Here is a 26,623-nt window from a genome sequence, read left to right as displayed (position 1 = left end):
AGGCTCGAAGGGCCGAATGGCCTACTCCTGCACCTATTTTCTATGTTTCTATGTTTCTTTCTTTCTTTCTTTCTTTTTAAATCTTTTTATTGAGTAAGTATACAAAAAAGGTAAGCCATATAAACATTAATACAATGTTAAAGTATAATAAAATTCCAAAAGATAACAATACCAAAAAGAAAATACTACAAACAATGTAATTTAAGCATAAGAAACCAAGATAACATAATAGTATACTAGATTTTATATATATCAATGGAAAAAAAGAAAAAAAAACCCCCAAAAAAAACCCACCGTGCAACTAACTAAAAGCAAAGCAAAGCAATGGGCTAACTTGAAACCAAACAGAGTTAAACTTAAAATCACGTCCTCAATCCCGACCTCCATTAAAACAGTGAAAAAAAACAAGAAGGGTCTATGTTTCTAAATCAAAATACTGAATACAGGAGATGGGATGTTATATTGAAGTTGCATTAGTTTCAACTTGATCATGGACAAGGATAGATCTGGTCCTAGGGTTGAGGTTCTGAACTGGAAGAAGGCCAAATTTGAAGAAATGAGAAAGGATCTAAAAAGTGTGGATTGGGACAGGTTGTTCTCTGGCAAAGATTTGATTGGTAGGTGGGAAGCCTTCAAAGGGGAAATTTTGAAAGTGCAGAGTTTATATGTTCCTGTCAGGATTAAAGGCAAATTGAATAGGAATAAGGAACCTTGGTTCTCAAGGGATATTGCAACTCTGATAAAGAAGAAGAGGGAGTTGTATGAAATGTATAGGAAACAGGGAGTAAATCAGGTGCTTGAGGAGTATAAGAAGTGCAAGAAAATACTTAAGAAAGTAATCAGGAGGGCTAAAAGAAGACATGAGATTGCCTTGGCAGTCAAAGTGAAGGATAATCCAAAGAGCTTTTACAGGTATATTAAGAGCAAAAGGATTGTAAGGGATAAAATTGGTCCTCTTGAAGATCAGAGTGGTCGGCTATGCGCGGAACCAAAGGAAATGGGAGAGATCTTAAATAGGTTTTTTGCGTCTGTATTTACTAAGGAAACTGGCATGAAGTCTATGGAATTGAGGGAATCAAGTAGTGAGATCATGGAAACTGTACAGATTGAAAAGGAGGAGGTGCTTGCTGTCTTGAGGAAAATTAAAGTGGATAAATCCCCGGGACCTGACAGGGTGTTTCCTCGGACCTTGAAGGAGACCAGTGTTGAAATTGCGGGGGCCCTGGCAGAAATATTTAAAATGTCGCTGTCTACGGGTGAGGTGCCGGAGGATTGGAGAGAGGCTCATGTTGTTCCGTTGTTTAAAAAAGGATCGAAAAGTAATCCGGGAAATTATAGGCCAGTAAGTTTAACGTCAGTAGTAGGTAAGTTATTGGAGGGAGTACTAAGAAACAGAATGTACAAGCATTCGGATAGACAGGGACTTATTAGGGAGAGTCAACATGGCTTTGTGCGCGGTAGGTCATGTTTGACCAATCTGTTGGAGTTTTTCGAGGAGGTTACCAGGAAAGTGGATGAAGGGAAGGCAGTGGATATTGTCTACATGGATTTCAGTAAGGCCTTTGACAAGGTCCCGCATGGGAGGTTAGTTAGGAAAATTCAGTCGCTAGGTATACATGGAGAGGTGGTAAATTGGATTAGACATTGGCTCAATGGAAGAAGCCAGAGAGAGGTGGTAGAGAATTGCTTCTCTGAGTGGAGGCCTGTGACTAGTGGTGTGCCACAGGGATCATTGCTGGGTCCATTGTTATTTGTCATCTACATCAATGATCTGGATGATAATGTGATAAACTGGATCAGCAAATTTGCTGATGATACAAAGATTGGAGGTGTAGTAGACAGTGAGGAAGGTTTTCAGAGCCTGCAGAGGGACTTGGACCAGCTGGAAAAATGGGCTGAGAAATGGCAGATGGAGTTTAATACAGACAAGTGTGAGGTATTGCACGTTGGAAGGACAAACCAAGGTAGAACATACAGGGTTAATGGTAAGGCACTGAGGAGTGCAGTGGAACAGAGGGATCTGGGAATACAGATACAAAATTCCCTAAAAGTGACGTCACAGGTAGATAGGGTCGTAAAGAGAGCTTTTGGTACATTGGCCTTTATTAATCAAAGTATTGAGTATAAGAGCTGGAATGTTATGATGAGGTTGTATAAGGCATTGGTGAGGCCAAATCTGGAGTATTGTGTTCAGTTTTGGTCACCAAATTACAGGAAGGATATAAATAAGGTTGAAAGAGTGCAGAGAAGGTTTACAAGGATGTTGCCAGGACTTGAGAAACTCAGTTACAGAGAAAGGTTGAATAGGTTAGGACTTTATTCCCTGGAGCGTAGAAGAATGAGGGGAGATTTGATAGAGGTATATAAAATTATGATGGGTATAGGTAGATAGAGTGAATGCAAGCAGGCTTTTTCCACTGAGGCAAGGGGAGAAAAAAACCAGAGGACATGGGAAAGGGCAATATTTCAGTCAGTGGAATGGGTTGAAGTGTGTCGATTTTAAAGCAAGTAGTGTCAGGAACAAGGGCGATGAACTGAGAGCGTGGGTCAGTGCATGAAACTACAACATTCTGGCCATTACAGAGACTTGGCTGTCACAAATGTATGTTGAATGTTTCAGGGGTGAATGTGCCAAAGGAACAGGGGGGGCAAAAGAAGCATGGGAGTGGCACTGCTCACCAGGAATCTCATAGCTGCAGTCAGGGACGATAGTGCTGGGGGATTATCTACTGAGTCACTACTGGTATAATTCAGAAACACAGCAATAGAGACACGCAGAAAAAGGTTGGCAGGAAAGTATTCAAAAGGTGCAAAAATAATGGGATTGTTGTCCTGGGAGACTTTGACTTCCCTAATATTGATGCCCAGCTCCTCAGTGCAAAAGGTGTGTGAGTGTGTGTGTGTGTGTGTGTGTGTGTGTGTGTGTGTGTGTCTGTGTGTGTGTGTGTGTGTGTGTGTGTGTGTGTGAGTGTGTGTGTGCGTGTGTGAGTGTGTGTGAGTGTCTGTGTGTCTGTGTGTCTGTGTGTGAGTGTGTGTGTGTGAGTGTGTGTGTGTGTGTGTGTGTGTGTGTGTGAGTGTGTGTCAGTGTGTGTGAGTGTCTGTGTGTCTGTGTGTCTGTGTGTGAGTGTGTGTGTGTGAGTGTGTGTGTGTGTGTGTGAGTGTGTGTCAGTGTGTGTGTGTGTGTGAGTCTGTGTGTGTGTGTGTGTGTGTGTGTCTGTGTGTGAGTGTGTGTCTGTCTGTGTGTGTCTGTGTGTGTGTGTGTGTGTGTGTGTGAGTGTGTGTGTGTGTCTGTGTGTGAGTGTGAGTGTGTGTATGAGTGTGTGTGTGTGTGTGTCTGTGTGTGAGTGTGTGTGTCTGTGTGCGAGTGTGTGTGTGTCTGTGTGTGAATGTGCGTGTGTGCGTCTGTGTGTGAGTGTGTGTGTGTGAGTGTGTGTGTGTCTGTGTGTGAGTGTGAGTGTGTGTGTGTGTGTGAGTGTGTGTGTGTGTCTGTGTCTGTGTGTGTGTCTGTCTGTGTGTGTCTCTGTGTGTGTGTGTGTGTGTGTGTGTGTGTCTGTGTGTGAGTGTGAGTGTGTGTGTGTGTGAGAGTGTGTGTGTGTGAGTGTGTGTGTGTCTGTGTGTGTGTGTGTGTGTCTGTGTGTGAGTGTGTGTGTGTGTGTCTGTGTGTGAGTGTGTGTGTGTCTGTGTGTGAGTGTGTGTGTCTGTGTGTGAGTGTGTGTGTGTGTGAGTGTGTGTGTGTGTCTGTGTGTGAGTGTGCGTGTGCGTGTGTGTGTGTGTGTGTGCGCGTGTGTGTGTGAGTGTGTGTGTCTGTGTGTGTGTCTGTGAGTGAGTGAGTGTGTGTGTGTGTGTGTGTGTGTGTGTGTCCAGGAAGTTTTCCTTGCACAATTATATAGACAAGCCATATTCAATCTGGTGCCAGGAGGCAATGAACCAGGACAGGTGTCCCATTGAAGCAGGAATATGTTGACAGGGTGACAACCACCTTGTACTCGACATCACTAAGATCAGGGAATTGATTGTGGTGTTCAGGAAAGGGAAGTCGAGGGAACACACAGCTGCCCTGATCAAGGAATTAGCAGTGGAAAGGGTGAGCAGCTTCTTCTTCCTGCCTGTCAACATGTCTTAAGATCTACGCTGGGCCCAAAATATTCATGCAAATTATCAAGAAAGCATGTCAATTGCTATATTTCAGTGAGAGTTTGAGGAAATGTCCTCCAGCCTCTGACTATGAGTTTGGTGCAACTAACAGGCCAGGGTTGCTGAGAAACTTCCTGCAGTCTACCATATTCAAGGTCACATTGCTCTCTCCAACTTCCCACTTGCTGCCACTGCCTGCACTGACTCACCTCTTTCATCCTTGTACAACCTAATTACACTTTTAGTTGGAAATTCAGTTATATAAATATATACAGTACTGTGCAAAAGTGTTTATATATATAGATAGATAGATATACATACACACACACATATATATAAATAGAGCTCAGGTACCCAAGGCTTTTACACAGTCCTGTAGTAATTTTATGCATTGTGCTGCACCACTGCTGCGAAACAAACGAACACCATGACATATGTGAATGATGATAAATCTGATTCTGATATGGATACGAACAGTGGATTGAGAGTGGGAAGCAGGCAGAGAGAGGGAATCATGGCTGGATGAAGAGGAAGGAAGACAGCAGGAAGTACCAGAGTCATCCAGTAATGATTGTAATGATCAATAATCCAATTGCTTAGAATCAAATGACTTTACTTGATGTTTTGGGGCTGGGTGAATGGACCTGTGGTATTCCTCACCCCTTCACTCCTCTCTGCCACACAGACTTTTGCACAGTACTTCCTGCTCAAATTATTATTTGATTGATGTGAGAATTTCATTGCTGATTTACAGCATTCTTGGCACCTCAGTCCCACACCACTCCCAGTGTGTAACAAATACTCCACCACCCAGTTTAGCCTTCAGTTATAAATACAAGAAAATCTGCAGATGCTGGAAGTCCAAAGCAACACATACAAAATTCTGGAAGAACCCATCAGGACAGGCAGCATTTATGGAAAAAGAGTAAACAGTCGATGTTTCTGGCTGAGACCCTTCAACAGGCCTGGAACAAAAGATGAGAAGACAGAGCAAGCTGGTGGTTGGGGGGGGGGGGGGTGGGGAGGATCAAGTATGAGGTGGTAGGTGATAGGTGAAACCAGGAGAGTGGGAGGGGTGAAGTAGAGTTAGGAAGTTGATTGGTGAAACAAATAAATGGCTAGAAGAGGGGGGAATCTGATTGGAGAGGGTAAACAGACATGGAAGGAAGGGAAGGAGGAGCACCAGAGGGAGGTGATGAACAGGTAAGGAGATAAAGCGACAGAGGGAAACAGGGATCAGGAATGGTGGAGGTGGGGGGTATTTACCAGAAGATCACGAAATCGATTTTCATGCCATCAGTTTGGTGGCTACCCAGATGGAATATAAGGTGTTGCTCCTCCAACCCGAGTGTGACCTCATTTCAGAGTATAGGAGACCATGGACTGTCGGGAAAGCAATGGGAAGTAGAATTGAAATGGGTGGCTACTGGGAGAGCTTGCCTTTTCTGGACAAGTTGGAATGGGAATATTTTGTGTGTGTTGCTTTGGATTTGCAGATTATCTCATGTTTGTGTTGTCTCATCCTTGCAGGCAGAACAAGTGTCTCACCTGCCCCTACACCTTCTCCCTCACTACCATTCAGTGCCCCAAACAGTCCCTCCAGGTGAAGTGACAGTCCACCTGGGAGTCTGTTGGTGTCACCTATTGTACCCGGTGCTCCTGGAGCTCCCATATATATCGGTGAGACGAAACATAGACTGGGAGACCACTTCGCCAAGTCTGCCAGAAAAATCGGGCCAACCATTTCAATTCTACTTCCTATTTCCATTCCGATGTGTTAGACAACGACCTGCTCTGCTGCTGCAATGAGGGCACACTCAGATTGGAGGAGTGACACCCTACATTACACTTGGGTACCCTCCAAACTGATGGCATGAACCTCCATTTCTCAAACTTCTGATAGTTGTCCCCATCCCGGTTTCCCTCGCTCACCTTTTCTCCTTACCTGCTCATCACCCCACTCTGGTGCTCCTCCTTCTTCCCTTTCTTCCGTGGTCTTCTATCGTCTCCTATCAGATTCCCCCTCCTCCAGCCCTTTCACCTGTCACCAATCAACCTCTCTGCTCTTTACTTCACTCTCTCCCCCTCCTCCAATAGCCTACAGCGAACGCCTTGCACTGGGTAGTTGCTCTGACAAACTGGACAAGTGTATTTGCAATGCAGATCTGTTTCTGGGTTGACAGCACAGGCAATTCCAATTGTTCTCACTGCACGTTATGGGCTGCGAGGGAACCGACAGGGCAGCAATGTTTGAACAGCACCAATACCTGTCAAAGAAACTCAGTGAACTGGTAAACAGCTGTTCAGCATCTGGGTTAGGCTTGGTTCACTAATAAACCCTTCGAGTAACTTTCATGTCTGACACAATAACCATCACTCATGTTCTCAATAAAACTTGTGACATTTATTCAAAAGTTTGAATCACCCCCCTCCTCTTGAATATGTCAGCACTATACATTTGATATGTCTGAACGTGAGCTAGCTGGCAGCCCACATGGAATGTGTGTGTCTGGTGAGAACAGGCCCCTCAGGCGTCCTTCAGAGAGTCCATGGTCGGAGGGTTCTGCTTCCAGTGGGGGGGCCAGGTGGCCTGGATGCTCGGCCGTTCCTTCACTCGGTTGTAGTAATCCAGCAGATTGGGGTACCTCTTTTGAGAGAGTCTGGAATCAAAGAGCACAGAACAGTTCAGCACCAGAATAGCCCCTTCAACAAACGATGTCTGTATGAAACATGATGCTATATTAAACTAAATCTCTGCTACTTGTACAGTATCCTTTCCTGCATATTTCTAGCACTGTGCAAATGTGTAAGGAACCCCAGCTATATATATATGTGCCCAAGACTTGTGCACGGTATTGAAATAATTGTATGCATTGCACTGTACTGCTGCTGCTGTGGGAAAAAAAAGGCAAATTTCATAACATATGTGAGCAATGATAAACCTGATTCTGAAATGGTCGACTGAGAGTCACCGTGTCACTCTGCCCCCAGCCCTCATCTCTGCCACTGGACCCACACCCCTCCCTCTGTGCTCCCTCCTCACCATTCCCAACACCCTTTGCTCCTGCCAGACTTATAACCTCGTTCTCCACTGCACACCGACAGATACAGTACTGTGCAAAAGTCTTAGGCATCATGGCTATATATGCGCGCGCACGCACAGTACTGAATAAATGGTCTATTTAAAATCTGTTGGACACCACTATCATGTCTGCTTCCACTATTATCCCTAGCAGCCTATTTCCCACACGGCCTACACTGTATTAAAAAAAATCCCTCAGAAATGTCCTTTAAATCTTACTTCTCCTGCCCTAAATGCATGTCCTCTGGGATCTGACCTTTCTACCCTGAGAAATAGATTTTGACTGTCTATCCTATGTACAGCTCTCATAATTAAAAAAAAATTCTATTAGGTCTTCACTCTCCAGAAAAACAACCTAAATTTGTCCAACCTCTCTTTATAGGCCTCCCTCTAATACGGGCAGCATCCTGGTAAACTTATCCTGTGTCTTTTCCACAGCTTTGACATTCTTCCTGTAATGGGGAAGTCTATAATTGCATACAATACTTCAAGAGTGACCTCATCAAACTTTTACAGAACTGTAACATTATTTTCTTATCCTGAAACTCAATGCTCCAGCCAATGAAGACAAGCATGCCACATGTCTTTTTAACCACCTTATCAACTTCTCTGGTCTCTTTCAACAAGCTATCGACAGACCCGAAGATCCCTGTGCACGACATTGTTACTGATTCTGTCATTAAATGAGATTTTACTTCCAACATTTACATGTCACCTGCCAATGTACACTCCTCACTCTTGCCCAGGTTCAGCATCATGTGCCACTTACTCACCCATTTCAACCTTCTTCACTGTCCACAACTCCATTAGTACTCACATCATCTGCAAACTTACTAACCCATCCATCTCCATTTTCATCTATTATTATATACAACAAGTCCCAACACCCATCCATGTGGAACTGACTTTCAGCCTGAATAAACCCTCCCCCCACCCCCAATACTCCATGTCCGGTAGGCAAGCCAATTCTGAATCCAAACGACCAGATAATTGTGGATCCCATATATCTTAACCCTCAGGACCAGCCTACCAGAAATTCAAGTCCAACAGGGAAGTGACTGCCAACACCTGTCTCAGAAATAACAGCACAAAGAACTTACTGAACACCAGAGATTGCAGTCAAATGTTCCAAGGTGCTCAGTGCCAGTAAACACTGACACCAGACCTCTCAAAGTCTGATGAGGGTGTAAGGCACAGTGGGTCGCAGCAGTAGCTAGAATTATGGCTACAAGCTCAACACACAGCACTACATAACCTGCCAGGTTCTCAGTCTATAGGAGGATGGATGGTGTGGTGCTGAAGGAAATGAGTTTGTGAGAGGTACTCGCCTGAAGTTGCGAGGATTGTGAAGGATTGAGAGCGCACAGCAGTCAGGGGCCAGAGTGAGGGGCAGCCCCCGTGCTGGGTTGCAGTGCTAATGCTCACCGTGAACCATAGGACATGGTGCACAAGAGACTGCAGGTGCTGAGATCTGGAGCGACAGACTGCTGGAGGAACCCAGTGTGTCAGCTAGCATCTATGCAAGACTGAGACGGGACCGGGACCTGGACCCCGGACCCCAAACGATGGGAATCTTTTTGTCTGCGGAGAAGCTGCACAGACAGCAGTGAGATGCAGAACTCAGTGTAGGCTCTGTACCATTGATAATAGACCATAAGATATAGGAGCAGAATTAAGTCATTAGGCCCAGCAAATCTGCTCTGCCATTCATCATGCTTGGTCCATTTTCTTCTCAGCCCCAGTTTTCCTGCCTTCCCCCCTCATATACCTTCATGCCCTGACCAATCAAGAATCTATCTATCCTCTGACTTAAATATGCATAATATTGGCCTCCACAGCTGCTTGTGGCAAAGAATTCCAACATTCACCACTCACGGGCTAAAGAAATTCCTCCTCATCTCTGTTCTAAAGAACACCCCTCTAGTCTGAGGCTGTGTCCTCTGGTCTTACACTCTCCCACTAGAGGAAACATTCCAGAACGAGGGGTCACAGTTTGAGGATAGAGGGGAAGCCTTTTAGGACTGAGATTAGGAAAAACTTCTTCACACAGAGAGCGGTGAATCTGTGGAATTCTCTGCCACAGGAAACAGTTGAGGCCAGTTCATTGGCTATATTTAAGAGGGAGTTAGATATGGCCCTTGTGGCTACGGGGATCAGGGGGTATGGAGGGAAGGCTGGTGCAGGGTTCTGAGTTGGATGATCAGCCATGATCATAATAAATGGCGGTGCAGGCTCCAAGGGCCGAATGGCCTACTCTGCACCTATTTTCTATGTTTCTATGTTTCTATCCTCTGCACATCCACTCAATCAAGGCCTTTCACCATTTGATTGATTTCAATTAGATCACCGCTCTTCTTCTGAATTCTAGTGACTACAGGCCTCAAGCCATCAAATGCTCTTCATATGACAAGCCATTGAAAACCTGGAATCATTTTCGTGAACCTTCTTTGAATCTTTTCCAGTTTCTAAGATAGGGCACCCAAAACCACACATGAAACTCCAAGTGAGGCCTTGCAGGGCTTCATAAAGTGCCAACATTACATCCTTGCTTTTATAACCTTGTCCTCTTGAAATGAATGCTAATATCGCATTTGCCTTCCTCACCGCAGACTCAACCTGCAATTTAACCTTTCGGAAGTCCTGCACAAGGACTCCCGAGACCCTTTGCATCACAGTTTTTTTGTATTTTCTCTCCATTTAGAAAATAGTTGACCCTTTCATTTTTTGTACCAAAGGGCATGGCCACACACTTCCTGACAAACAGAACAAATTTCTCACTGTAGGGAACAACATTTCTGTTTAGAGTTCAAGGATCTGCCAGAGAACACAGTCAGACACCCCTTGCCACCAGCTGGTTTGGTTTGGGGTGAGCTCCCGCTTGCAGATCACCTCGACTGGACACCACCAGTTACAACACGTGTCAGTGCGGAGACTGTCCTTTCCATGGAGCTCAGACAGGCTCACCTCATTACCACTGGCATGGAAAACTGCACACAGAAAGGACTTGAGATTTTTTAACCCTTTAAAAACAATCAATTCTGTGGCAGAGAACCACCTGGAATCCAGTTGCTGATTACAATGCCGACACATTTCTTCAAAACTAGTCAGCACCGTTGTTCAGTTCTCAACATCACATCACACTGCTCTCATACATTCAAAGCGCCTGCAGGGCATCTCCCATAAATGGGCTGGCTTTACCTCATCAGCCTGGCATGGCCAGCCTAGCATTTAGAGCTGCTGTCTCACAGTCCCAGAGACCTGGATCTGAACCTGGTGTCCGTGTGGAGATTATACACCCTCTCCCTAACCTCCAGCTGCTCTGGGTTTCCTCCCAATCTCAAAGGATTGATAGGAGAGCCAGCATCTGTAAAGTGCCTGTGGTATGTGGGGGAAGAATCTGGGAGGAGATAAGGGTGACATGGGGAGATTAGGTCTTGGGGAAAAGTGCTGGGGAAGGAAAGTACCCAGAGCTAGTCAGCAGAATGAGCTGAATTGTCTCATCTCACAAAGAAATGTAGAAGGATTTGGTAGTGATCCACTGGCAGGGCAGGAAACCTCAGTTCAGTGAGGTCACCACCACCCGAAGGTTTGTCTGAACAACCGCATCGCCAGTAGACAGGCCCAGTGACAGTCAGTACTCACCCAAATCGGACGCAGAAGGCCAGATGTGGAAATAGCATGACATCAGCCATGGTGAAGTTCTTCCCTGCTATATATGAGCGTGGTCCCATCTGCAGGCAGGAAAGACGGCAGTTAGCGTACACTCCGATGCATAAGGCAGACACTGTGGTGATATGAGAGGTTATCCTGATCCCTTCCCCTAGTTCAGAGCTTGTTTCCCTCTCCCCGCCATGGGAGGTGTTTCTGCAGGCACTGGTTCTTTAGATAGGGTCGTTAAGAAAGCTTATGGGGTGTTAGCTTTCATAAGTCGAGGGATAGAGTTTAAGAGTCGCGATGTAATGATGCAGCTCTATAAAACTCTGGTTAGGCCACACTTGGAGTACTGTGTCCAGTTCTGGTCACCTCACTATAGGAAGGATGTGGAAACATTGGAAAGAGTACAGAGGAGATTTACCAGGATGCTGCCTGGTTTAGAGAGTATGCATTATGATCAGAGATTAAGGGAGCTAGGGTTTTACTCTTTGGAGAGAAGGAGGATGAGAGGAGACATGATAGAGGTGTACAAGATAATAAGAGGAATAGATAGAGTGGATAGCCAGCGCCTCTTCCCCAGGGCACCACTGCTCAATACAAGAGGACATGGCTTTAAGGTAAGGGGTGGGAAGTTCAAGGGGGATATTAGAGGAAGGTTTTTTACTCAGAGAGTGGTTGGCGCATGGAATGCACTGCCTGAGTCAGTGGTGGAGGCAGATACACTAGTGAAATTTAAGAGACTACTAGACAGGAATATGGAGGAAATAAGGTGGGGGATTATATGGGAGGCAGGGTTTGAGGGTCGGCACAACATTGTGGGCCGAAGGGCCTGTTCTGTGTTGTACTATTCTATGTTCTATGTTAAACCACTATAAGTAAAACACTGAAGTTCTATCATCCAAGTCTTGCCAGTGACTGCTACCCAAGTGTCAATAGTAGTGGAAGGTTCAGCCAATCAACGTTAAAACTTGCAATCAAACTGGAACCAGTTACAGAGTTCCCAGAAAGTATCCCTCAACATCAGAGCAACTGGAAGATCCAGTCCACAGGACCACTTTCAGAATTTACTCACACAAAGCAAAGAGCTCTCTTAAAGAACATTAAGTCTCCTAAACCTGATGGGATATTGAGAGGCAAGAGACGAGATTTTGGGGCCTTGACCAAGTTCTTTTATCCTCTCTAGCAACAGGCAAGGTCCCAGAGGACTGGTGTGCAGCTAATTTTATTCCTTTGTTTGGGAAGGGAAATGGGGATAATTCCAGAAAGTGCAGACTGGTGAATCTCACCCCAGTGGCAGGGAGTCTATTTGAGATGATCCTTAGGGAAAGGATTTATGTGCATTTGAATCAGCATGCCTAATTACTGACCATCAGCATGGCTCTGCACAGGGCCTGTTACATCTTACTGAGTTCAACAAGGAGGTGATGAAAGTGATCACTGAAGTTTGAGCTGTGGATGTTGTCTACGTAGGTTTTATTTAGGCATTTGCCAAGGTCCCTTATTTTCCATTGTTTAGGAAGGTTAAGATAGATGGGATCCACAGGGATTTGGCTGTCTCCATTCAGAATTGGCTTGTCCATGAAAGACATAGAAGGTAAAGTCAATGGTATTTACTCTGGCTGGAGATCTGTGATTAGTGGTGTTCTGCAGGGATCGGTACTGACAACTGCTGTTTGTGATTATTGTAAGTGACTTGGAGGAAAATATCAATTGGTAGGTTAGTAAGCCTGCTAATAACACAAAAGACTGATGACATTGTGGTTAGAGTGGAATAATGCCAAAGGATGAGTCAGCATCTACGAGTGGCCACGCACGTTGTTAGGAGCAGTACAGCCCTCATCAGATGAGGCACTGAGCTCATGCTACAGCTTTATAAAATGTCGTTTCAGTCACATGTAACTGCAGACAGCTCTGGTTGCCTTCATTTGGAAGGATGTGGAGAGGGTGTAGAGGTGCTTTCAGAAACATAGAAAATAGGTGCAGGAGTAGGCCATTCGGCCCTTCGAGCCTACACCGCCATTTATTATGATCATGGCTGATCATCCAACTCAGAACCCCGCCCCAGCCTTCCCTCCATACCCCCTGATCCCCGTAGCCACAAGGGCCATATCTAACTCCCTCTTAAATATAGCCAATGAACTGGCCTCAACTGTTTCCTGTGGCAGAGAATTCCACAGATTCACCACTCTCTGTGTGAAGAAGTTTTTCCTCATCTCGGTCCTAAAAGGCTTCCCCTTTATCCTCAAACTGTGACCCCTCGTTCTGGACTTTCCCAACATCGGGAACAATCTTCCTGCATCTAGCCTGTCCAATCCCTTCAGGATTTTATACGTTTCAATCAGATCCCCCCTCAATCTTCTAAATCCAACGAGTACAAGCCCAGTTCATCCAGTCTTTCTTCATATGAAAGTCCTGCCATCCCAGGAATCAATCTGGTGAACCTTCTTTGTACTCCCTCTATGGCCAGGATGTTTTTCCTCAGATTAGGGGACCAAAACTGCACACAATACTCCAGGTGTGGTCTCACCAAGGCCTTGTACAACTGCAGTAGTACCTCCCTGCTCCTGTACTCGAATCCTCTCGCTATAAATGCCAGCATACCATTCGCCTTTTTCACCGCCTGCTGTACCTGCATGCCCACTTTCAATGACTGGTGTATAATGACACCCAGGTCTCGTTGCACCTCCCCTTTTCCTAATCGGCCACCATTCAGATAATAATCTGTTTTCCTATTTTTGCCACCAAAGTGGAGAACTTCACATTTATCCACATTAAATTGCATCTGCCATGAATTTGCCCACTCACCCAACCTATCCAAGTCACCCTGCATCCTCTTAGCATCCTCCTCACTGCTAACACTGCCACCCAGCTTCGTGTCATCCGCAAACTTGGAGATGCTGCATTTAATTCCCTCATCCAAGTCATTAATATATATTGTAAACAACTGGGGTCCCAGCACTGAGCCTTGCGGTATCCCACTAGTCACCGCCTGCCATTCTGAAAAGGTCCCGTTTATTCCCGCTCTTTGCTTCCTGTCTGCTAACCAATTCTCCATCCACATCAATACCTTACCCCCAATACCGTGTGCTTTAAGTTTGCACACTAATCTCCTGTGTGGGACCTTGTCAAAAGCCTTTTGAAAATCCAAATATACCACATCTACTGGTTCCCCCCTATCCACTCTACTAGTTACATCCTCAAAAAATTCTATGAGATTCGTCAGACATGATTTTCCTTTCACAAATCCATGCTGACTTTGTCCGATGATTTCACCGCTTTCCAAATGTGCTGTTATCACATCTTTGATAACTGACTCCAGCAGTTTCCCCACCACCGACGTTAGGCTAACCGGTTTCTCTCTCCCTCCTTTTTTAAAAAGTGGGGTTACATTAGCCACCCTCCAATCCTCAGGAGCTAGTGCAGAATCTAACGAGTTTTGAAAAATTATCACTAATGCATCCACTATTTCTTGGGCTACTCCTTAAGCACTCTAGGATGTAGACCATCTGGCCCTGGGGATTTATCTGCCTTCAATCCCTTCAATTTACCTAACACCACTTCCCTATTAACATGTATTTCGCTCAGTTCCTCCATCTCACTGGACCTTCTGTCTCCTACTATTTCTGGAAGATTATTTATGTCCTCCTTAGTGAAGACAGAACCAAAGTAATTATTCAATTGGTCTGCCATGTCCTTGCTCCCCATAATCAATTCACCTGTTTCTGTCTGTAGGGGACCTACATTTGTCTTTACCAGTCTTTTCCTTTTTACATATCTATAAAAGCTTTTACAGTCAGTTTTTATGTTCTCTGCCAGTTTTCTGTCATAATCTTTTTTCCCTTTCCTAATTAAGCCCTTTGTCCTCCTCTGCTGTACTCTGAATTTCTCCCAGTCCTCAGGTGAGCCACTTTCTCTGGCTAATTTGTATGCTTCTTCTTTGGAATTGATACTATCCCTAATTTCCCTTGTCAGCCACGGGTGCACTACCTTCCTTGATTTATTCTTTTGCCAAACTGGGATGAACAATTGTTGTAGTTCGTCCATGCAACCTTTAAATGCTTGCCATTGCATATCCACCGTCAACCCTTTAAGTGTCATTTGCCAGTCTATCTTAGCTAATTCACGTCTCATACCTTCAAAGTTACCCCTCTTTAAGTTCAGAACCTTTTTCCAGGATGCTTCCTGATTTGGAGCACATGTGCTATGACGAGAATTTCACAAGCTGAGATTTTATTCTCCAGAGCGGCAGAGGCTGAGGACAGATTTGATAGAAGATTATAGAGTTAAATTGAGACAGATAGTGGCGACAGCTGCATCTTTTTCCCAGGGTCAAAAGGTTTAAGAGTAGAGTGCACGCACTTATGATGAGAGGCAAGGTGAAAGGAGATGTGCAGGGCACCATCTCCCCCTCCAGCGAGTGTAGTGGGTTCCTCCAATACACTGACAGGGTAGGGGCTGGAGATGCATACAACTGAGGCTGAGAGGTGAACATGCAGAGGGATATGGACCATTAAAGCAGAAGGGATTATATGTCATTAGCGTAACTAGTCTGGTATCAAACATCTTGCGCTGAAAGGTCTGCTCCTGTGCCGTACTATCCTAAGATGCAAATTTCTCTTCCATCCTTACTCCTAAAGCAAACAACCCCTCATTATGAAAGTTCTCTGCTCGTCCGGCATCCACTCGTTCTTTCCAATGTGGTGGCCGGGTCTCAAAGCAGTGGTCAACCAAACTAATGTTTTATGCACCCTTAACATGACATCTCTACGCTTGTATTCAGTGCCTTAATCAAAGGACTGGCCAAACTAGCATAAGAAGAATTAATTCCATGAGGATGGGATGGATATTTGAATGAAAACATTGAACTTCTAACTAGGGAGTAGGCAATCCTAAACTCGTTTTTTTTGTTGTTCCTCTCTGTGCCTTGAGGTGTACCGGGCAGCTACCTTGCCGTTTCTTTTGCATGTTTTTTTCAAACGAGGCCGAGTTGCTAGCTTGACGCACAACCTAGCAGGAATGGAAAGCAAGGAGCTGGCTGGATTCAAACCCAGGACTACTTGCCTTGAAGTCCGGTGTGGATGCCAGAGCACCACTGGCCGGCTAAGCCTAAGACGGGAAATGAGAAAAGGTAACTGCAACTATTACCTATGTTGGGTCCATTACAGAAGAGTGATCATAATGGTTCGATGCAACACTAAGCTTCTCAATCTAAACAGAAGAAATTATGAAGTATGAAGCCTACAATGGTTACTATAGAAATGGTGAGCTTTAAAGGCCTGACAGTAGGTGGACAATGGTCAACAATTATGAAATAAATGCAAGAAAAGCAACAGTTATTACAGTTCTTTCTGAGATGAAATATTGAAAGAAAGAGATTAACAAAATGCATCAAGGATGGTTTTAGATCGAAGGTAGATTGCCAAAGGCTCAAATCTTCAAATTCCAATGAGTGGCAGAGAAATTGACAACGAGATCAAAAATAAAATGTGTAAATTTGCAGACAGCAGAAAACTAAAGTATCAAAGCCTTTACAAATATCTAAAACAAAAAGAAATAGTGAAGCCCAAGGAACCAGAAATAATAAGAGTTGATAATGTGAAATGGAAGAACAATCCAACAAATACTTTGGTATTATCTTCACTGAAAATGAGAGAACCAGCTTCCTAAAATTGCTCAGAAACCAAGAACCAAAAGGTGAAGAACAAAACAAAGTAGTATCAGCAAGAATACAATGTTTATAGATCTTCAGGGCCTGATGATCTGTAGCCCAGAATTGTCATGGAAATAATGGGCATTTTCGAGAACCCCCTTGATTATGAAATCCCACGGATTGAGGTGTGGTAAATGTAACCCCACCATTTCAAAAGAATGGAGACAGAAAACAGGGAACTACGGAATATTTAGTTTAACATCAACAGTGGCAAAGATGTTGAAGATAATTGGAACCAATGAAATTAACAGGACACTTGGGAAACTCCTGCAGCATTAGACCAACTAAGCATCGATTACTGGAAGAAAATATTGTTTGTAAAACCTACTGGAGTTTTTTTTTCTTTTTTTGAGGACAAAATCATGGATCACACAAGGGGAGACCAGTGGGTGTAATGTAGCTGGATTTGCAAAAACATCCACATAAAATGTTCAAGCATAATATTAAAGAAGATGGGATTGTGGGTGAGATGCTGGCACATATGAAAAACTAGTTGGTGGAAGGAAGCAAACGTGGAATTGGGTAACTGCTGAGTTAAGCTGAGGGGGTGAGACTGCATCCCCAGGAAACAGTCCATGCCACATCATCTTTGTATGCATCCACAAATGAGAGTTGCAAAAACAAGGTTGTTCATAGATTTTTTTTTGCCATTTTAATTCATGAGAGTGAATTTTACCAGTACCACAACTTTCTGATAGTGATTTGTGAATTTTGTAAGGGGGGAATTTCCCTTACTTGAATGCCTATATTTCAGGCTTCTCCCGCAAATGGGTCTTTACTGGGTTGGTCGACATCACTCGTGGCGTGCCACAGCAGCCAGTGCTTTGGCCTCCAAATTTTATCATTTATATCGAGGTAATGCTTTCAGTTTTACCAAGGACAACAAATTGGGTGGGATTATGAATTGTGAACTTAGATGATGTAGAAAAATGTTGTCAAGTTTGTCAGCAACAAGGATTGGGAAAGTCACTGGCTTGTAGATGAATCTGTAAGAGTGCAGTAAAGACAATTGATATATTGGTCTTCTTAGCAGATGGTTTAGCATACAAAATGTCTAACTCCAAACATAAGAGACTCTACATGTCTGGAAATCCAGAGTAACTCATAAGATGCTAGAGAAACTCAGCAGGTCAGGCAGAATCTACAGAGAGGAATAAAGTCAAAATTTTGGGTTGAGACGCTTCATCAGGACTCCTGACCTGCTGAGTTCCTCCAGCACTTTGCAGATGTCTAACTACAGTTATATAGGACTTTGGTGGGAACAGACCTGGGTGAAGCACAAGCAATGAAAGGAAGTATCACCTAACTCACTCAGATGATGGATTACTGCCAATTGTCTTCACTGAAGTTGAGAGGACTGGGAGGATATTTCACTGAAACATACAAAATTCTGAGAGCATGTTTCCCCAGATTTCAGCATCTACAGTTGCAAGAAAAAGTTTGTGAACTCTTTGCAATTACCACATTTTATGAATATTTAATGCAGAAAACCAGGTAATTGCAACGGGTTCACAAACTTTTTTGCAATTGTAAATCTCCAGGGGTAGACTTGGGATGTTGTGAAAGATATTTAGGACTGTGGTGAGTAGAAATTTATTAAACCAGAAGGTGATTAGCATATTGCTCTTTTTGTGAGGGAGGACAGTGTAGTCCAAAGTTGCTGGAATATATTCAAAGAGGACAATGTGTAAGTTTTTAAAAAGCTGTGGAGCGAGAATGGGAACATGCAGAACGTGATACAGTGTGGAGGATCATCAGAATAGCCTCAATGAGCCCAATGACCTGGTTCTGCAACTCCTTTCTGTTCTAACTGGAATTTAACTATGGCAAGAGTGCATCATCTGTCACCAGTCTTGAGATACATGGTCGTACCTTCTGCAGATATCCTTCCCAGAGTTTAAACTCTGTGGACAGCAAAGACTTGTTCCTTGCCAGTGCTATTTCATGTCGTTCGGACTCTGGAACTCTCCAGTTGTAAAAGAGAAAGTCAGCTGTGGGCAGAAGGACAGTGAGGTTAGAACCATCCCTGTGCCCAGGAACAATGTAGAGGAGCTTGTCCCACTGCCCTCCTCTCACAGTCCCTGCTAGCAGACTGCCCCTTCACCCCACTACCGCCTCTCACTTCACCACCACTCCACTAATCCACTGAAGCTGCTGCTTGGAATGGAGGACAACTAACTTTACTCCAGTTCAGTAGATTCAGAGGTGACTGACCAGGTAACAATAGATACAGGTATGACGAGCACTTGGTTAGTCTGGGAAGTGCACTGTCTGCTGCTCTGGCAAGCTCTCCACGAAGTACGAACACAAAGCTCTCAGTACCACGCAAACCCTCCTCCTCCACTTTGAATGGCTGTTGCCAAGGGATTCGCAGGAGTCAGAAGATCCTTAGATTCCCCAATGGGATTTCAAGCACTTCATGGAATTTGTTCTCCCGATGACAAATTGACAGATCTACAAATGGGATGTGTGTTCGAGGAATTTGGGGTCAGGGGTGTGTGTGTGGAGGACACTGCTGTTGGTGCTCTCTCCAACTCCTTAACAGGCCTGTTGTAAGATGTCTCAGAAGAACACCGGAGGGCAGGTAGATTATGGGTTTCTGCCAGATTTCGGGTCTTGATCTCTGAACACATCTCCCCCCAAAAAAATGGTGTAATTGTACATGATGATGCAGTGAACATAGTGGTGAATTTCATCATCATCAATGGCCTTTGTGAAGACATGGCAAAATATAGGAGAGTACTGAGCTACTGTATATTTTACCAAGATGTCTCCACTTGTGGGAGTCATGAACAAAGGGTTCCAGTTATAAGGAGCAGTGAGCAATAAGCTCTGAGATATGTTGAATACTAAGGCATGCTTAAAATTGAGGCACAGAAAATTTTCTTTTACCAGGACATAGTGAATTTTCTGCTCCAGAAGGAGGTGATTTTAGTCCTAATTCTGATTCTGGAAGAGGCTGTATCATTATAAATGTTTAAAGTGGAGATAATGGTTTTCTGGCAAAAAACATTTCTGCCAATAGTGTTTTGGTGCGTGGTTGATGGACATGAGGGAAGGATTAGATTCAGTTAGTCCAGCAGTGGTTCATAGCTGTCATGAAGCGGCTGATGCACCATGCAGCCTCTATTGGCAGCTGATAAGGGGGCCAGTGATTTAAAACTGGCATAAATAGAAAGCTCTTCTCACATTCAACAGTGGAATAGAACATGCCCTCCACCCACACAGGATACACTCGAGAGCATGGTCAGAAACTCACCCATTTTCTGGTGCAGAGTTACCACCTCGAACATCCTCTGATACGCCAAAGCCTGCTCTGCTGGGCCGTCTGGGATCAGCTGGTTGCCCTGGGCCTTGAACTGACTCTGCGAGGCAGAGAGGAAATACATCACACAGAAACATCAGGGGCCATGAGACACAGCAGCAGAAATAGGCCATTTGGCCCATCGAGTCTGCTCCACCATTCAATCACGGCTGGTCCTTTTCCCCCTCCTCAGCCCCACATCCCGGCCTTCTCCCCGTAAACTTTGATGCTGTGGCCCAATCAAGCTCTGCCTTAAAATACACCCAACGACCTGGCCTCCTCAGCTGGCTGCAGCAATAAATTCCACAAATTCACCGCCCTCCGGCTAAAAAACAACTTCTCTGCATGCCCTCTATCCTGAGGCTGTGCCCTGTTGTCCTGGACTCCCCCACTAGGGGAAACATCCTTTCCACATCTACTCTGTCTAGGCATTTCAAAAGGTTTCAATGAGACTCCCCATTTTCCTTCTAAATCCCAGCGAGTACAGACCCAGAGTCAACAAATGTTCCTTGTATGATAACTTTCATTCCCAGAATCATCCTTGTGAACCACCTCTGACCCCTCTCCAATGCTCGCACATCTTAGTTGAGGAGTCCTAAACTGTTCATTATACTGAAAGTGAGGCCTCAGCAGTACCTTATAAAGCCTCAGCATCACATCCCTGCTCTTGTATTCTAGACCTCTTGAAATGAATGTTAACATTGCATCTGCCTTCCTCACCACAGACTCAACTTGTAAATTAATCTCTAGGGTATTCTGCACAAGGATTCCCAAGTCCCTTTGCATCTCAGATTTTTGGATTTTCTTCTCATTTCATGTCAAACAAAATGCCAAAACTGCCACTCACAGCTGTCCACACTCTGTGGCTAAATGGGTCACACCTCTACTCCTCCACATACACACTATACAAATCGTTAGCCACTGGGTCAGGACTAGAGGCAGGGCTACCAGCACCTAGCAGATTCCTTGCTCATTACTTCAGCTTTTAAAACTGGCTAACTCGTCTACATTTTAACGTACAGAAATAAAGCAGGTCTTCTTCTGAGATTCAGTATCATTGCTGGATCTTCAGAGGAAGAAGCTCTCCTGGCGAGTACTCTTGAACCAGACTGGCTGTTCCAGTTTATTCAGGTCCGTCACAAGAGTCTCACGCCAGAAAGGCCATATTGTCCGTGCTGACCAGAATAGCCCCGTTTGCCCTCGTTTGGCCCATATCCTTGTTAATCTTCCCTACCCAGATACCTGTCCAACCGTCTTTTAAACATTCTTGTATTCATCTCTACCACTTCCTCAGGCGACTCAATCCATATATCTACCGCCTCTGCGTTATCCCTCGCGTCTGTCTGTATCTTGTTTTACGGCAGTCGGCATCCAGCTTAATGGTGCATTACCGCCACCCTCTGCTCCGGAATGTGCACTAGACATACATTCTAAATCCCTTCACCCAATCGCGCGCACACACACACACAAACCTACACTTCACCCTCCCATCTTTGACCATCCTAGTATCCTATTCCTGTTTATCCGTCATATCCTATAAAAGACCCCTGTACCCCTTAAAAACGCTAAAAATACCCATACTTGTGCTCTCTCACCCATGCCCAGCAACCCCTTTAATGTGAATTCCTGCACCCCCAACTCCCTTAATTTATTTCTCATCATCTCTCTCTGTATCCCATACTTCCTGCAACACGAAACTACATGTTCTACTGACTCCTCTTCCTGACATTCCTCACACAATCCTGTCTGGTGTTTCCCTATCATTTGCAATGTTTTGTTTAATGCACAATGCCCCAATGTAGTGTAGCAGTTCGTGCAATGCTATTACGCTTGGGGGCGAACCGCAGTTGACGCTTCAAAACCGGCGCCGTCTACACGTTTTCCCCGGGTGCTCTAATTTCCTCCCACAGTCCAAAAACCTACCGGGCTGCCCAGCGATTAGGTTAGGCTTTAATCGGGGGTTGCTGGGGCGGTGTGGCTGAGGGCTTACTCCGCGCTGTATCGCTAAATAAAATAAAGTTAGCTGAGCTTCTGGCGTAAAGGGCAGGGAAACACATCACTTCCCCAGCAAGAGGCGGGGACATTCATCCAAACTCGCTAGGTTACCAGGTCTGTGCTTTCCTGATTTAATTAGGCGCTCTCGCTGAAGCGATTTTCTCTCGGGTTTTCACAGATCTGGCGCCGGACAGGATTTCCACGCGTCCTTTAATCGGACGACCCCTCTTTCCGTCATCTGTACTTCCTGCTGTGTGCAGGAACGACCAGGGAGAATGGCGGCGTGTCCTAACACTCACCTCCAGGTACAGGCACGCCGCCATCGACTCGTTCACGATGTTGCCTTTATACATGAAGGTGGGGAGCTGGAACAGAGCGAAAGCAGTTAGTCAAGACCCGGCAATCGGTACACCCGCACCTCGCCGGCAGCTCTGCAGCAGGGGAAACCTTGAACTGTTCAAACTTACTTCTCCACGGGGATTTAGTGCCAGAAGTTCGGGTGACTTGTGTTCCTGTTTGTCGAACGACAGCAGTTTATGCGGCACGTCCAGTATTTGCTTCTCCTGCAGCGCGATCATCACACGCCAGCAGGGCGGAGAGCCCGAACCCCAGTACAGTGTGCTCCGCTCCGCCATCGTACTTGCTGCTAAGTCATTCTGAGCCCGTCACCTGACCTCGCCTGTGGTGCAATCCCGGAAATCACCGTGACGTCCCGGGGAGCGGACTCTCGTCTGTCTCACCATTCAAAGAGTTTATGGCTGTTGGCAACCACCCACGCAGTCGCGTACCCACTTCTGCCTTACAGTATTCACGGAGAAGGAGCCTCACGTCCCTGTGAGATTTCATTTTGGCTTATTTGTTTGAAGCCACGACCCCTTATTCTTAAACGTTGACCACATCTTCACCTCGGTTCAAGATTCTCTTATTCGAGGAAACACCCCGTCAACGACATAGGTAGGAAAAGGGAGGAAGTCCTGAAAGCAGACTGCAGGGAGTTAGGAAGCAAGTTCAGAAGCAGGACCTCAAAGGTAGTCATCTCGGGGATTACGGCCTGTGACACGCGATAGTGAGAATAGGAATTGAATGAGGTGGAGGATAAATGCCTGGCTGAGGGATTGGAGCGGGGGCAGGGATTCAGATTTCTGGATCATTTCTGGCTCTTGGATTGCATTCATTAGAGTATAGAAGAATGAGAGGGGATCTCATAGAAACATTTCGAATGTTGAAAGGGTTGGACAGAGTAGATGTGGAAAGGTTGTTTCCCTTGCTGGGTGAGTCCAGGACAAGAGGCCGTAGTCTTAGAATTAGAGGGTACCCAGTTAAAACAGAGATGAGTAGAAATTTTTTTAGCCAGAGGGTCGTGGATTTGTGGAATTTGTTGCCACATACAGCTGTGGAGGCCCGATCATTGAGGGTGTTTAAGGAGGAGATTGACAGGTATCTAATTAGTCACGGTATCAAGCGATATGGGGAAAAAGCCGGAAATTGGAACTAGATGGGTGAATAGTTTAGCTCATGGAGGAGCTTCAGAGCAGACTTGATGGGCCGAATGGCCTACTTCCGCTCCTTTGTCTTGTGATCTTGTGACCTCTTTGGGGGCAGGAGCGACCTGTACAAAAAGGACGGGTTGTACTTGAATGTGAGGGGGACCAATATCCTGGGTGGGGAGGTTTGCTAAGACTATTGGGGAGAATTTAAACTAGAATTGCTGGGGTTTGGGAACCAAACTGAAGAGGTGGAGGAAGAGGCGATTGGCTCACAAATAGAGAAAGCTTGTAGACAGTGCGAGAGGGAGGTTAGGCAGGTGATAGAGAACGGACGCACTCAGACCAATGGATTGACATGTGTCTATTTTAATGCAAGGAGTATTATGAACAAAGTGGATGAGCTTATGGATCAGTACTTGGAGCTATGATGTTGTGGCCATTACAGAGACTTGGGTGGCTCGGGCAGGAATGGTTACTTCGAGTGCCAGAATTTAGATGTTTCAGGAAGGACAGGGGAGGGAGGTAAAAGAGTTGGGGGTGTGGCACTGTTGGTCACGGCTGTAGAAAAGGAGGAAGACATGGAGGGATAGTCTACGGAGTCTCTGTGGGTGGAAGTTAGGAACAGGAGGGGGTCAATAACTCTACTGGGTGTTTTTTATAGACCACCCAATAGTAACAGGGATATTGAGGAGGAGATAGGGAGACATTCTGGAAAGGTGTAATAATAACAGGGTTGTCATGGTGAGAAATTTTAGTTTCCCAAATGTCAATTGGCATGTCCCTAGAGCGAGGGGTTTAGACAGAGTGGAGTTTGTTAGGTGTGTTTGACACAATATGTAGATAAGCCTACAAGAGGAGAGGCTGTACTTGATCTGGTATTGGGAAATGAACCTGGTCAGGTGTCAGGTCTCTCAGTGGGAGAGCATTTTGGAGATAGTGATCACAATTCTATCTCCTTTACCATAGCATTGGAGAGGGATAGGAACAGACAAGTTAGGAAAGTGTTTAATTGGAGTAAGAGGAAATATGAGACTATCAGGCAGGAACTTGGAAGCATAAATTGGAAATGGATGTTCTCAGAAATGTATGGAAGAAATGTGGCAAATATTCAGGGGATATTTGCGTAGAGATCTACATAGGTACGTTCCAATGAGACAGGGAAAGGATGGTTGGGTACAGGAACCGTGGTGTACAAAGGCTGTTGTAAATCTAGTCAAGAAGAAAAGAAGAGCTTATAAAAGGTTCAAAAAGCTATGTAATGATAGAGAGCTAGAAGATTATAAGGCTAGCAGGAAGGAGCTCAAGAAAGAAATTAGGAGAGCCAGAAGGGGCCATGAGAAGGCCGTGGTGGACAGGATATAGGAAAACCCTAAGGCATTCTACAAGTATGTGAAGAGCAAGAGGATAAGATGTGAGAGAATAGGACCAATCAAGTGTGACAATGGAAAAGTGTGTATAAAACTGGAGGAGATAGCAGAGGTACTTAATGAGTACTTTGCTTCAGTATTCACTACGGGAAAGGATCTTAGGGATTGTAGGGATAACTTACAGCGGACTGAAAAGCTTGAGCATGTAAATATTAAGTAATAGGATGTGCAGGAGCTTTTGGAAATTTTGGCCAAAATTCAGTGTCAGAAGTTTGCAAAGGAACATCTAAACAAGCCTGATGCATTTTGGAAACAAGTCCTGTGGACTGATGAAGTTAAAATAGAACTTTTTGGCCGCAATGAGCAAAGGTATGTTTGGAGAAGAAAGGGTGCAGAATTTTATGAAAAGAACACCTCTCCAATGGTTAAGCACGGGGTTGGATCGATCATGCTTTGGGCTTGTGTTGCAGCCAGTGGCACAGGGAACATTTCACTGGTACGGGGGAGGGAATATCGACTCAGACCACGAGAGGCCTGCGTCGGGCATTTTCATGCTTTACAAGGCGCAGATTGGAAGTCTGTGTGGGGCACCACTCCTCGCACAGACACTAGAGGGAAGAATGAATTCAATTAAATACCAGCAAATTCTGGAAGCAAATATCACACCGTCTGTAAAAAAGCCGAAGATGAAAAGAGGATGGCTTCTACAACAGGATGATGAACCTAAACACACCTCAAAATCCACAATGGACTACCTCAAGAGGTGCAAGCTGAAGGTTTTGCCATGGCCCTCACAGTCCCCCGACCTAAACATCATCGAGAATCTTACAGTGCATGTAAGATGGCCCAAGAATCTCACAGAACTAGAAGCCTTTTGCAATGAAGAATGGGTGAAAATCCCCCAAACAAGAATTGAAAGACTCTTAGCTGGCTACAGAAAGTGTTTACAAGCTGTGATACTTGCCAAAGGGGGTGTTACTAAGTACTGCCACGCAGGGTGCCCAAACTTTTGCTTTGGGCCCTTTTCCTTTTTTGTTATTTTGAAACTGAAAAAGATGGAAATAAAAAGGTTTTCTTGCTTAAAATATTAAAGAAATGTGTCATCTTTAACTTTATGCCTTTTGGAAATCAGGTCATCTTTTACTCGCTTAGCCATACACAGTAACAGAAATTTTGAGCAGGGGTGCCCAAACTTTTGCATGCCACTGTAAATGTGAGGTGGTTTATTTTGGTAGGTCAAGTATGATGACAAATATAGTATTAATAATAAGACTTTTGGCAGTGTGGAGGATCAGAGGGATCTTGGGGTCCAATCCATAGGACACTCAAGGTTGCTGCGCAGGTTGACTCTGGTCAAGAAGGCATACGGTGCATTGGCCTTCATCAATCGTGGGATTGAGTTTAGGAGCTGAAAGGTAATGTTGCAGCTATATCGGACCCTGGTCAGACTGCACTTGGAGTACTGTGCTCAGGTCTGGTTGCCTCCCAATAGGAAGGATGTAGAAACCTCAAAAAGGGTGCAGAGGAGATTTACAAGGATGTTGCCTGGATTGGGGAGCATGCCTTATGAGTATAGGTTGAGTGAACTCCGCTTTTTTTTCCCCTTGGAGTGACGGAGGATGAGTGGTGACCTGATAGAGGTGTATAAGATGATGAGAGACATTGATCATTAGGATAGTCAGAGGCTTTTTCCCAGGGCTGAAATGGCTAGCATGAGAGGGCACAGTTTTAATGTGCTTGGAAGTAGGTACAGAGGAGATATCAGGGGTTAGTTTTTTTTACACAGAGTGGTGAGTGTGTGGAATAGGCTGCTGGCGATTCTGGTGGAGGCGGATATGATAAGGTCTTTTAAGGGACTCCTGGACAGGTATATGGAGCTCAGAAAAATAG

At 45.0% G+C, this 26,623-nt stretch overlaps 2 protein-coding genes across 2 annotated transcripts in view; one reads left to right on the top strand and one right to left on the bottom strand.

The window, feature by feature from the left end:
• Positions 1-6,516: 6,516 nt before the first annotated feature.
• On the bottom strand, positions 6,517-22,563 carry LOC134356055 (glutathione S-transferase A-like). The gene is made up of 6 exons (XM_063066578.1): positions 22,347-22,563; positions 22,179-22,244; positions 19,840-19,945; positions 18,453-18,571; positions 10,859-10,947; positions 6,517-6,794 (listed from the first exon to the last, which is right to left on the bottom strand). Exons 1-6 carry the CDS (start codon positions 22,512-22,514, stop codon positions 6,662-6,664), a joined length of 681 nt encoding a protein of 226 aa, XP_062922648.1. The 5' UTR covers positions 22,515-22,563; the 3' UTR covers positions 6,517-6,661.
• A 70-nt stretch (positions 22,564-22,633) lies between these two features.
• dnaaf1 (dynein axonemal assembly factor 1) overlaps positions 22,634-26,623 on the top strand; it is a 169,074-nt gene continuing 165,084 nt past the window's right edge. The window contains exon 1 of the mRNA XM_063066575.1: positions 22,634-22,713. Coding sequence (XP_062922645.1) covers positions 22,634-22,713 — 80 coding nt within the window. The remainder of the gene's footprint in view (positions 22,714-26,623) is intronic.

Source organism: Mobula hypostoma, chromosome 14, assembly GCF_963921235.1.
Source record: "Mobula hypostoma chromosome 14, sMobHyp1.1, whole genome shotgun sequence".
NCBI lineage: Eukaryota > Metazoa > Chordata > Chondrichthyes > Myliobatiformes > Myliobatidae > Mobula > Mobula hypostoma.
This window is presented reverse-complemented; position numbering and strand designations above follow the sequence as displayed.